The 13,682-nt window shown below is 43.5% G+C and overlaps 1 protein-coding gene across 2 annotated transcripts; it reads right to left on the bottom strand.

The window, feature by feature from the left end:
- Positions 1 to 327: 327 nt before the first annotated feature.
- On the bottom strand, positions 328 to 3,336 carry MRPL17 (mitochondrial ribosomal protein L17). Of its 2 annotated transcripts, NM_001193734.2 has the most exon segments (3): positions 328 to 2,337; positions 2,682 to 2,750; positions 3,059 to 3,336. In NM_001193734.2, coding segments are annotated over 3 exon segments (528 nt in total). In that variant the 5' UTR covers positions 3,233 to 3,336; the 3' UTR covers positions 328 to 2,052.
- Positions 3,337 to 13,682: the final 10,346 nt, after the last annotated feature.

Genomic DNA, 13,682 nt, shown 5'->3' with positions numbered 1-13,682 from the left:
TCAATGGTGCAATCTTGGCTCATTGCAAGCTCCGCTTCCCGGGTTCATGCCATTCTCCTGCCTCAGCCTCCCCAGTAGCTGGGACTATAGGTGCCGCCACCATGCCCGGCTAATTTTTTTGTATTTTTAGTAGAGAGCGGGTTTCACCATGTCAGCCAGGATGGTGTTGATCTCCTGACCTTATGATCCACCCGCCTTGGCCTCCCGAAATGCTGGGATTACAGGAATGAGCCACCAGGCCTGGCAGTAAAATTCTTTATGCTGTTACTTTCCTTGTGTTATCCCTGAGCCTTTAGCAAATGTTTTAGGATTCATCTACTTTTATTTGGACCAAAACATTAAAGGGGAAGCAGTGTCCCTTGAGGCCACTGTGGTAGTGGCAGTGGCGTGTTATTGTGAGCTCATTGGTGGTACAGGTTGTTTCTTATCTCTAGTCTCTATTAGACAAACAGTGGATATTGTATCCCTTCTGCCTAAATTGACGCTGGGAACCAGCAGATGCTCAAAAAGCATGTAGGGAACTGTTGGAAGTCCCACAGGGATATATATTTCTGGGGTCTAAGAAGAAAAGCTACAGGAGCTGAGCCACAATCCATCTATTCAAAATAAAGATGTGGTTTTAAGGAAAGTGGTTTTTCTAGAAGTCAGGCATGACTCCTAGATATCTAGCTAGGGTGGATGTTCACGCTAAGACAGAAGAGGGGTATATTTTTTAGCAGAAGCAGAGTTGTAGCTTTATTTCATAAATGTTTTGAGTGTCTACTATATTTCATTTGAAATGTAAGAGCTTTCTGGCTAGTGTGAAGAACAAACCAGAGTAGAGAAAAAGAGATAAAGAGCTCTGTTAGTAGATGAGTATCAGACTAACGCAGCTGCAGCTAAATTAGCACCAGAATAGTTCGTTCTGTCACTGAAGCCATGTCTGCTACACCAGTGATCCCTTTACCTTTACTCTTACTTATTGTCTCAGACAGTGGATGGGTTCAGTGGGCCAAATACACTCAGAAGATAGAGCCTAAGATAAAATCTCTTCTACCTGCTCTACTGGAGATACGGCAATTATCAGGCACTGCTATCAAGTGTTTGGACCAAGAGTGATGGCTCCTTTCCGTCTTTCCATAACTACCACCATACTAAAGCCTCTGAACCCAAGGGAACGGCAGCCTGGCTGTGCCAAGAAAGGGGTTCCCAGCTTCTCACATTCTGAAGCCGGATTTCCCTTTTCTGGGTTCCCAGAGAGGCCAGATTTGACAACAATAAAAATTTCCAGGAAATTCCTAGGAGGTTTAATATCCTAATCCTTCTCAGGCATAGACCCTCTTTCTTACCCCTTCCCCCCACCAAGAGGAAGGAGCTTATCCTGGAGACCAACATCCTCTGCTGAATGTCTCCACCCCTTTGGCCAAACTGGTAGAACATCTGAGTTCTTGGGTCCTCTCCTCCCAGGCCCATTTAGGGGGCTGAAGGGAACACATGAAGGTAATGTGTGATCCTGCCTCAAAACAGAGGAATGATTGCAGTATCCCCTGAAGGTTCGTAGGATACAAGATTGTTTAAGGAAGTTTCACTTGCAGATTGTCACTCCCCTACCCCTGTCAGGAAGTAATCTTCTCTAAGAAATCCCAAGCACTCAGTCTCTAGGAGACCAGATGTCAAAACAAAACCACCTCTGGCAACATTTGGAATTACAGGATGCATTCCCATGTAAACTGGCATTAAGAAAAACAGAACTGCACTAACCAAAAATAACCCAAATTTAAGGACCAGAAGCATAAGCCAGGAATTTACTATCCCAGGTAGACTGAGCATTTGGGTAATTCTCATTCTCCAGAAATCCCACAGGAGGGAAAAAAGAAATGAACTTATATATATTCATATAAAGACTTTTATCTATTGTGCAAAGAGAGGGTCATCTGGCTCCCAGAAGGTTCTCAATCCCATTAAGACTGTCCATTTTACATCTCTAGCTCCAGTTCTTCTCAGAGAGTAAAAGCGCTCCAAAGGCCTGTGATCATGGGCACTGATTAAGGGCTGCAGACTCTTCAGATCCAGTTAAATCCTTGGTGTTTGAGCTGTGTGGGAGCTGTGGTTGCTTGCTTCCTGGCTCTGGCTGAGGTCCTGCCGCAAACCCTGCAGCAGCTGGTTTAGGAGTGTAAGGTGGCTGTCTCTGCGAGGCAGAGGCAGGGGTGGGAGGCAGTTCCCTTTATACTCGATCACTGCCATTTTGGCCCGATCCAAACTCCGATTTGGGATCTGCAGCATTCTTGTGTAGCCCCCATTTTGATCTTTGTATCGAGGGGCCAGAACTTGAAACAGCTTTGGGATCAAGTCTTTCTCCTAGAGGGAGAATTATCCAAGAGACAGAAGAGTCAGGGAAAACTGCAGAGGCATTTAACTTTAGGCCACTCCCAAAGATAAGGTCCATCCACACATAGAAAGACCTCCCCCGCCCCTCACCAATCTGGTAGAGTCAATGTTACACAAAGGAGTCGTTTATAGGCAGTTGTGCAGAGGTATATTGACATCGACTTCAACTAACTTAAGACACAGTTTCTAATTTAGTTAACAACATTGGCCCATAAGTGAGTACCCAAGCTTAATTCTGCACAGTTCTCCTTCTTCCAACCCCTACCCCTAGGGAGTAAAGGGTGGGATTCTGAAGGCCGATAGGACGCACTCACTGTGAGCCAGAAGTCAGCCATGCGCATGGCTCGTTCGTTGGTGTCTCCCAGCTTCCCATAGTCGATGAGCTGTGAGGACATAACATCACGGATCCAACCGAGCAAGAAAACAAGGTGCCAATCTAATTTCTCTAATACCGGACCGCAATGCATTCTTTCCACTAGCAAACCATCTCCAATCTACGCCATCTCTTAACTCCGCAGCCCTAACCAGTCTTCCATTAGAGGCGATGGAGGGGCGGGTTCAGCTGAGGGTCCTAGAAGACTCAGACTTGGGGAATGGTTTACCAGGTTGGTCCCAGTCCCTTTCCACTTGCAGCCGGCCCCGCCCCCTCAGACTAGACCCGCAGAGTGGACAAGAGGGCCCCGCTCCTCACCTTCTCCGCGTAGCCCCTCATCTCGTCCACACGCGCCCATGGTGCCTCGATGCGTTCGTGCCGCACCAGCCCTGTGAGCAAGTTCCGCAACAGATGGATGCGGGACTCGGGACCGAGGCCCAGACGGCGAAATACGCGGCCATGGGAGATGGCTGCAGCGACCGACAGCCGCATGTTTCCAGCTTCTGCCCGCCCCTTGGAGGCCGGAACTGGAAACTGGAAGGTAGACCGGGTGGCGGCAATTTCAGGGGACGCATGCGCCTTAGCTCCGAGCGTGGCGAACGTGTTTGCGCATGCGCATCAGAGCCTGCCTCGTTGGCAATCTCGGGAAGGGCGGAGAAATGGTGTTGAGCTTTTCTAGAGGCGGCGAGCTGGGCGGGCTTCAGGCATCCAGAGCGCTCTGTGGCGGCCGGAGAAGCAGGCGCCCCCTAGTGTGGGATAAGCGGGCCATCGGGGTTTTTTTTTTTTTGGCTGCGTCAGCCAGTGGCTTTTAGGGCGATGGGACGCTCCGCCGCGGAGCCTCCTGGGAAAGAGAGCGTCTGAGGAGAAAGGCACCCGGAGGGGTCGGAGCCCTGCGGGCTGACGGCCCTACGGGGTCCAGCAGTGAACAGCTAGCCTTGTTGACACCTGTACGCATCGTTTTTAACAGTGATTTTCAGTAGTAATAGTAAAACGGATAATAACGATGACCGGAAAAGAAACGCAGATAGTGAAATTTTTCTTTTGTTGAAGTAATCATTCCAGTTAAAAAATTTACAGCGCTAAAGGGAAAAGTAGTGGATTGTTTTTAATTACACCAGTGTGTTTTTTTAAGGGGAAAAAACATACCTACACATTTGTGTGTTAATGAACAGTAATATTGTAGTTTGTTTTTGAGCCTTAACATCTGCAAATTGGCAATAACTGTCAAAATTATTCCTTGTTATGGGTTGAATTGTGTCTTCCCTCGTGATTCTTCCCGTCCCCAAAAAGCTGTGTTAAGTCCTAACCTGCAGTAACTCAGAATGTGACCTTATGTGGAAATAGGGTCATTGTAGATGTAATTTGTTAAGATGAAGCCATACGGGTATAGGTGGGCACCTAATCCAAAATGCCTAGTGGCCAGATAGATAGATAGATAGATACATATATACGTACATACATATATACAGGTCGGGCACGGTGGCTCACGCCTGTAATTCCAGCACTTTGGGAGGCCGAGGCGGGCGGATCACCTGAGGTCAGGAATTCGAGACCAGCCTGGCCAACATGCTGGCCAACAGCCTGGCCAACACGTCTCTACTAAAAACACAAAAATTAGCCGGGTGTGGTGGCTCATGCCTGTAATTCCAGCTACACGGGAGGCTGAGGCAGGAGAATAGCTTGAACCCAGGAGGCGAGGTTGCAGTGGGCTGAGATGAGGCCACTGCACTCTAGCCTGGGCGACAGAGTCAGACTCCATCTCAAAAAAGAAAAAAAAAAAAAAAAAAAAAAAAAGCGTATGAAGAGAGACAGATGGACACTCAGGGTAATGCTGACCAGGTAAAGACAGAGACATATAGGGAGAAAGCCATGTGACCTTGAAAGCAGAGATTATGGAGTTCAGCAGTTGCAAATCAGTGAATGAACTCCAAAGATTGATTGCTGGAGCACACCTGAAGCCAAGGGAAAGGTATAAAACGTATTCTTTTTCAGATCCGTCAGAGAGCATGACCCTGCTGCTAACACATTGCTTTCTTACTTCTAGCCTCCAGAGCCACAAAACAATAAATTTCTGCTGTTTTAAGTTCCACAGTTTGTGATAGTTTGTTACAGCAGTCTTAGGAAATGAATTCACTCCTCTTTACGTGTACATATGCAGTAGACGTATAGATTTGTCACTCTGTCAGCTTCTAGGTGACCAAAGAACATCTCTTTGCTAATTTTAATTTTGAAAAGCTTCTTTAATATGAAGGAACAAATAGGCAAAGAGGAAAAGTCATGAACATATAAATACATTGACAGAGATTTATACAAATCACACTTCACAAAGAAATTTACAATAAATTACAGAAATTACAATTACCATTCATATTTTGTTTCTTTGGGAACAATTCTTGTAGTTTACAATTGTCTTTGCAGTTGAAAAATTTCACTAAGATATTTTCACCAGAATTTTTTTTTTGAGACGCAGTTTCGTTCTTGTTGCCCAGGCTGGAGTGCAATGGCGTGGTCTTGGCTCACTGCAACCTCCACCTCCTGGGTTCAAGCGATTCTCATGCCTCAGCCTGGCAAGAAACTGGGATTACAGGCACCCGCCACCACGCCTGGCTAATTTTTTTGTATTTTTAGTAGAGACAGGGTTTTGCCATGTTGGCCAGGCTGGTCTTGAACTCCTGACCTTAGGTGATCTGCCTGCCTCAGCCTCCCAAAGAGCTGGGATTACAGGTGTGAGCCACCATGCCCGGCCCACCAGCAAATTTATCACAAATTTCTGTTGGTAAAAACTTGTGAAGAGTCTCTTCCTCAGCAAAAAAGTAGATAAAATGAAACATTGATCCATTGTTTTAGAAGATGCTTACACTTGGTAAAAACAATTGTAGCATCAAACATTGTCCTTTTTGACTTTTTCTGGCAATACAAGACCATCGTCTCTTGTCTCTTCTGGTAGTCTTCAAAATTTGATTCTTTTTTTAGATGTCAATTTCCTTACATTTTGTTTTTGCAGCATCACTACTGGCTTTCTCTGCAATTTCTGTGGGCTGATATTAACGAAACAATTCTTTTTTTTAACAGTCCAAGGGTCTTTTATTATTATTATTATTTGCACCTATTATGTCGTGAATTCATAGGGAATAGGTTCCAGTAGCTCTGGCTCCTCTCCATTGGTTCTCACAAAGTGTGCTTCTCTTGGTGCAGCAGTCTGGCTGTCAGCTGAATTCAGGTACCTTTCTCTTTGGCTCCCTTCTTTTTCTGATCACTTTCTTTCATGCATTTTAGGAGGCTACCTTGTGCCTTAGAGTGTTTAATGTGCTCCATATGCGCATTAATTCTTTTGGCAAGAATCTTGCCTTAAACTTTTTTTTTTCTTTTTTTTACAGCAATGCTAACAGCATGCTAAGTAAGATTATAGACTCTTCCAGTTTTTGCCATGGTAACACTTGCGAGGCATTACTTTTTGAACCATACCCATTCCCTTGATGTCTACAGTATCACTTTTTTTATAGACTCCCATGCATGTGGCCAACTCCATGTTTTCTAAAAGGTCTAGAAAACATACATTGGGTGTCTCTCCTCTTTTCCTTGTGTTGGTCATTTTGGTGAACTACCAGAATATGGAGTTTCCAGCCAAAAGGAAGTTAAAGCAACAATTTAAACCTTGATGTTGAGGGGGCGGAGCAAGATGGCCAATAGGAACAGCTCCAGTCTCCAACTCCCAGCGCGAGCAACACAGAAGACCGGTGATTTCTGCATTTTCAACTGAGGTACTGGGTTCATCTCACTAGGGAGTACTGGACAATAGGTGCTGGTCAGCTGCTGCAGCCTGACCAGCGAGAGCTGAAGCAGGGCGAGGCATCACCTCACCTGGGAAGTGCAAGGGGAAAGGGAATCTGTTTTCCTAGCCAGGGGAACTGAGACACACAACACCTGGAAAATCGGGTAACTCCCACCCCAATACTGCGCTTTAAGCAAACAGGCACACCAGGAGATTATATCCCACACCTGGCCGGGAGAGTCCCACGCCCATGGAGCCTCCCTCATTGCTAGCACAGCAGTCTGAGATCTCACGGCAAGGCAGCAGCGAGGCTGGGGGAGGGGCGCCCGCCATTGCTGAGGCTTAAGTAGGTAAACAAAGCCACTGGGAAGCTCGAACTGGGTGGAGCTCACAGCAGCTCAAGGAAACCTGCCTGTCTCTGTAGACTCCACCTCTGGGGACAGGGCACAGTAAATAACAATAAAAGCAGCAGAAACCTCTGCAGACGCAAATGACTCTGTCTGACAGCTTTGAAGAGAGCAGTGGATCTCCCAACACGGAGGTTGAGATCTGAGAAGGGACAGACTGCCTGCTCAAGTGGGTCCCTGACCCCTGAGTAGCCTAACTGGGAGACATCCCCCACTAGGGGCAGTCTGACACCCCACACCTCACAGGGTGGAGTACACCCCTGAGAGGAAGCTTCCAAAGCAAGAATCAGACAGGTACACTCGCTGTTCAGCAATATTCTATCTTCTGCAGCCTCTGCTGCTGACACCCAGGCAAACAGGGTCTGGAGTGGACCTCAAGCAATCTCCAACAGACCTACAGCTGAGGGTCCTGACTGTTAGAAGGAAAACTATCAAACAGGAAGGACACCTACACCAAAAACCCATCAGTATGTCACTATCATCATCAAAGACCAGAGGCAGATAAAACCACAAAGATGGGGAAAAAGCAGGGCAGAAAAGCTGGAAATTCAAAAAATAAGAGCACATCTCCCCCAGCAAAGGAGCGCAGCTCATTGTCAGCAACGGATCAAAGCTTGACGGAGAATGACTTTGACGAGATGAGAGAAGAAGGCTTCAGTCCATCAAACTTCTCAGAGGTAAAGGAGGAATTATGTACCCAGCGCAAAGACACTAAAAATCTTGAAAAAAAAGTGGAAGAATTGATGGCTAGAGTAATTAATGCAGAGAAGGTCATAAACGAAATGAAAGAGAGGAAAACCATGACACGAGAAATACGTGACAAATGCACAAGCTTCAGTAACCGACTCGATCAACTGGAAGAAAGAGTATCAGCGATTGAGGATCAAATGAACAAAATGAAGCGAGAAGAGAAACCAAAAGAAAAAAGAAGAAAAAGAAATGAACAAAGCCTGCAAGAAGTATGGGATTATGTAAAAAGACCAAATCTACGTCTGATTGGGGTGCCTGAAAGTGAGGGGGAAAATGGAACCAAGTTGGAAAACACTCTTCAGGATATCATCCAGGAGAACTTCCCCAACCTAGTAGGGCAGGCCAACATTCAAATCCAGGAAATACAGAGAACGCCACAAAGATACTCCTCGAGAAGAGCAACTCCAAGACACATAATTGCCAGATTCACCGAAGTTGAAATGAAGGAAAAAATCTTAAGGGCAGCCAGAGAGAAAGGTCGGGTTACCCACAAAGGGAAGCCCATCAGACTAACAGCAGATCTCTCGGCAGAAACATTACAAGCCAGAAGAGAGTGGGGGCCAATATTTGACATTCTTAAAGAAAAGAATTTTCAGCCCAGAATTTGATATCCAGCCAAACTAAGTTTCACAAGTGAAGGAGAAATAAAATCCTTTACAGATAAGCAAATGCTTGAGATTTTGTCACCACTAGGCCTGCTTTACAAGAGACCCTGAAGGAAGCACTAAACATGGAAAGGAACAACCGGTACCAGCCATTGCAAAAACATGCCAAAATGTAAAGACCATTTAGGCTAGGAAGAAACTGCATCAACTAACGAGCAAAATAACCAGTTAATATCATAATGGCAGGATCAAGTTCACACATAACAATATTAACCTTAAATGTAAATGGACTAAATGGTCCAATTAAAAGACACAGACTGGCAAACTGGATAAAGAGTCAAGACCCATCAGTCTGCTGTATTCAGGAGACCCATCTCACACGCAGAGACATACATAGGCTCAAAATAAAGGGATGGAGGAAGATTTACCAAGCAAATGGAGAACAAAAAAAAGCAGGGATTGCAATACTAGTCTCTGATAAAGCAGACTTTAAACCATCAAAGATGAAAAGAGACAAGGAAGGCCATTACATAATGGTAAAAGGATCAATTCAACAAGAAGAGCTAACTATCCTAAATATATATGCACCCAATATAGGAGCACCGAGATTCATAAAGCAAGTCCTTAGAGACTTACAAAGAGACTTAGACTCCCATACAATAATAATGGGAGACTTCAACACCCCACTGTCAATATTAGACAGATCAACGAGACAGAAAGTTAACAAGGATATCCAGGAATTGAACTCATCTCTGCAGCAAGCAGACCTAATACACATCTACAGAACTCTCCACCCCAAATCAACAGAATATACATTCTTCTCAGCACCACATCACACTTATTCCAAAATTGACCATATAATTGGAAGTAAAGCACTCCTCAGCAAATGTAAAAGAAGAGAAGTTATAACAAACTATCTCTCAGACCACAGTGCAATCAAACTAGAACTCAGGACTAAGGAACTCAATCAAAACCACTCAACTACATGGAAACTGAACAACCTGCTTCTGAATGACTACTGGGTACATAACGAAATGAAGGCAGAAATAAAGATGTTCTTTGAAACCAATGAGAACAAAGATACAACATACCAGAATCTCTGGGACACATTTAAAGCAGTGTGTAGAGGGAAATTTATAGCACTAAATGCCCACAAGAGAAAGCTGGAAAGATCTAAAATTGACACTCTAACATCACAATTAAAAGAACTAGAGAAGCAAGAGCAAACGCATTCAAAAGCTAGCAGAAGGCAAGAAATAACTAAGATCAGAGCAGAACTAAAGGAGAGAGAGACACAAAAAACCCTCCAAAAAATCAATGAATCCAGGAGTTGGTTTTTTGAAAAGATCAACAAAATTGACTGACCGCTAGTAAGACTAATAAAGAAGAAAAGAGAGAAGAATCAAATAGACCCAATAAAAAATGATAAAGGGGATATCACCACCGACCCCACAAAAATACAAACTACCATCAGAGAATACTATAAACACCTCTACGGAAATAAACTAGAAAATCTAGAAGAAATGGATAATTTCCTGGTCACTTACACTCTTCCAAGACTAAACCAGGAAGAAGTTGAATCCCTGAATAGACCAATAACAGGCTCTGAAATTGAGGCAATAATTAAAAGCCTACCAACCAAAAAAAGTCCAGGACCAGATGGATTCACAGCTGAATTCTACCAGAGGTACAAGGAGGAGCTGGTACCATTCCTTCTGAAACTATTCCAATCAATAGAAAAAGTGAGAATCCTCCCTAACTCATTTTATGAGGCCAACATCATCCTGATACCAAAGCCTGGCAGAGACACAACAAAAAAAGAGAAGTTTAGACCAATATCCCTGATGAACATCGATGCAAACATCCTCAATAAAATACTGGCAAACCGGATTCAGCAGCACATCAAAAAGCTTATCCACCATGATCAAGTGGGCTTCATCCCTGGGATGCAAGGCTGGTTCAACATTCGGAAATCAATAAACATAATCCAGCATATAAACAGAACCAAAGACAAGAACCACATGATTATCTCAATAGATGCAGAAAAGGCTTTTCACAAAATTCAACAGCCCTTCATGCTAAAAACGCTCAATAAATTTGGTATTGATGGAACGTACCTCAAAATAATAAGAGCTATTTATGACAAACCCACAGCCAATATCATACTGAATGGGCAAAAACTGGAAGCATTCCCTTTGAAAACTGGCACAAGACAGGGATGCCCTCTTCTCACCACTCCTATTCAACATAGTGTTGGAAGTTCTGGCTAGGGCAATCAGGCAAGAGAAAGAAATCAAGGGTATTCAGTTAGGAAAAGAAGAAGTCAAATTGTCCCTGTTTGCAGATGACATGATTGTATATTTAGAAAACCCCATTGTCTCAGCCCAAAATCTCCTTAAACTGATAAGCAACTTCAGCAAAGTCTCAGGATACAAAATTAATGTGCAAAAATCACAAGCATTCTTATACATCAGTAACAGGCAAACAGAGAGCCAAATCATGAATGAACTTCCATTCACAATTGCTTCAAAGAGAATGAAATACCTAGGAATCCAACTTACAAGGGATGTAAAGGACCTCTTCAAGGAGAACTACAAACCACTGCTCAATGAAATAAAAGAGGACACAAACAAATGGAAGAACATACCATGCTCATGGAGAGGAAGAACCAATATCATGAAAATGGCCATACTGCCCAAGGTTTTTTATAGATTCAATGCCATCACCATCAAGCTACCAATGAGTTTCTTCACAGAATTGGAAAAAACTGCTTTAAAGTTCATATGGAACCAAAAAAGAGCCCGCATCTCCAAGACAATTCTAAGACAAAAGAACAAAGCTGGAGGCATCACGCTACCTGACTTCAAACTATACTACAAGGCTACAGTAACCAAAACAGCATGGTACTGGTACCATAACAGAGATATATACCAATGGAACAGAACAGAGTCCTCAGAAATAATGCCACACATCTACAACCATCTGATCTTTGACAAACCTGAGAGAAACAAGAAATGGGGAAAGGATTCCCTATTTAATAAATGGTGCTGGGAAAATTGGCTAGCCATAAGGAGAAAGCTGAAACTGGATCCTTTCCTTACTCCTTATACGAAAATTAATTCAAGATGGATTAGAGACTTAAATGTTAGACCTAATACCATAAAAATCCTAGAGGAAAACCTAGGTAGTACCATTCAGGACATAGGCATGGGCAAAGACTTCATGTCTAAAACACCAGAAGCAACGGCAACAAAAGACAAAATTGACAAATGGGATCTAATTAAACTAAAGAGCTTCTGCACAGCAAAAGAAACTACCATCAGCGTGGACAGGCAACCTACAGAATGGGAGAAAATTTTTGCAATCTACTCATCTGACAAAGGGCTAATATCCAGAACCTACCAAGAACTCAAAGAAATTTACAAGAAAAAAACAAACAACCCCATCAAAAAGTGGGCAAAGGATATGAACAGACATTTCTCAAAAGAAGACATTCATACAGCCAACAGACACATGAAAAAATGCTCATCATCACTGGCCATCAGAGAAATGCAAATCAAAACCACAATGAGATACCATCTCACACCAGTTAGAATGGCAATCATTAAAAAGTCAGGAAACAACAGGTGCTGGAGAGGATGTGGAGAAATAGGAACACTTTTACACTGTTGGTGGGATTGTAAACTAGTTCAAGCATTATGGAAAACAGTATGGCGATTCCTCAAGGATCTAGAACTAGATGTACCATATGACCCAACCATCCCATTACTGGGTATATACCCAAAGGATTATAAATCATGCTGCTATAAAGACACATGCACACGTATGTTTATTGCGGCACTATTCACAATAGCAAAGACTTGGAATCAACCCAAATGTCCATCAGTGACAGACTGGATGAAGAAAATGTGGCACATATACACCATGGAATACTATGCAGCCATCAAAAAGGATGAGTTTGTGTCCTTTGTAGGGACATGGATGCAACTGGAAACCATCATTCTAAGCAAACTATCACAAGAACAGATAACCAAACACCGCATGTTCTCACCCATAGGTGGGAACTGAACAATGAGATCACTTGGACTCGGGAAGGGGAACATCACATACCGGGGCCTATCATGGGGAGGGGGAAGAGGGGAGGGATTGCTTTGGGAGTTATACCTGATGTAAATGACGAGTTGATGGGTTGTGACGAGTTGATGGGTGCAGCACAGCAACATGGCACAAGTATACATATGTATCAAACCTGCACGTTATGCAGATGTACCCTAGAACTTAAAGTATAATAATAATAATTAATTAATTAATTAAAAAAAATAAACCTTGATGTTTTATTGACTGTATGTTGTTCAAGGCTTATTCTGGCTCTTTGCAGATATTTTTGTGTTTGGCCTTCTTTGAAACTTCACATTCATAAAAAAACTCATAAAAAAAAATCCCACAAAACTAAAGTTGTTTGTTTTAAATCTACTGTTTAAAAGCAGGGATATTTTGTACTACAAGACTTGGAGACATGAAATGTACTTGAAGTGTGCCTGAAAGCTAATTAAACTCTTATGAATTTATGTCTCTAACTATAAATAAAACTCCGGTCTCCTGCACAGCTGGCTCTGTGTGAATTACTCTTTCTGTATTGCAATTCCCCTGTCTTGATAAATCACCTCTGTCTAGGCAGCAGGCAAGGTGAACCCATTGGGTGGTTACAAATTTGGAGTCTTGTCCAGGATTGCCCATGTGGCTACCTGCCCATGGTTTGGTAGTCTCCCTCTGGTGATGGATTCAGATGCCAGCCCAAGCAGCTGCCTAGTTGTTTTGGACTGGGGGCTGACTCTGGTACTGTCTCCACTGATGGGGCACTGCCGACCCAATGTGCATGGGTTTAATTGCAATAGAGAAATAGTCTTGGGGAGATGTCCTATAACTGTAGCCCTATCACAAGGTGAGCCCCAAAGAAAGCTCAACAGACCTGGCTCGGGAGACTCTCTGCTCTTCGTCTTTCTCAGAGACCACCCATCAGATTACTGGTCAGAGGTCATCCCTCCCCACCTGGAGTGGATCAAAGACAATGTGACCAATGTGAGAAAGTTTGAGCCTTGCCAGGTCAATACTGGGTGGTGAATGAGGTGACTAGTGTCTGTTTTGTTATGTATATTTTGCTTTTACGGGGATGGAAAATATTAGTTTGGTTCCCTATGCAGCCTCTTGGGCAGCGTCTTGCAAAATTGAGAATCTTTTGCTTATGGTTCCATAAGAGAGAAAAGGGTGATTTTCTTTTGTAAAGTGGCTTGACCTTTACATGTGCTATGGCACAACTAGCAGGGTCATCAAAATCTGCTCTGTTCTTCTGGAAGCTGCAGAGAAAGGGAATCTCAAAACCTGGTGTGCTGTCAAAAAGGGTAAGAAAT

The sequence above is a fragment of the Macaca mulatta genome, chromosome 14 (assembly GCF_049350105.2).
Source record: "Macaca mulatta isolate MMU2019108-1 chromosome 14, T2T-MMU8v2.0, whole genome shotgun sequence".
NCBI lineage: Eukaryota > Metazoa > Chordata > Mammalia > Primates > Cercopithecidae > Macaca > Macaca mulatta.
The sequence above is the reverse complement of the archived record's forward strand: the minus strand, read 5'-3'. Positions and strand labels throughout refer to the sequence as shown.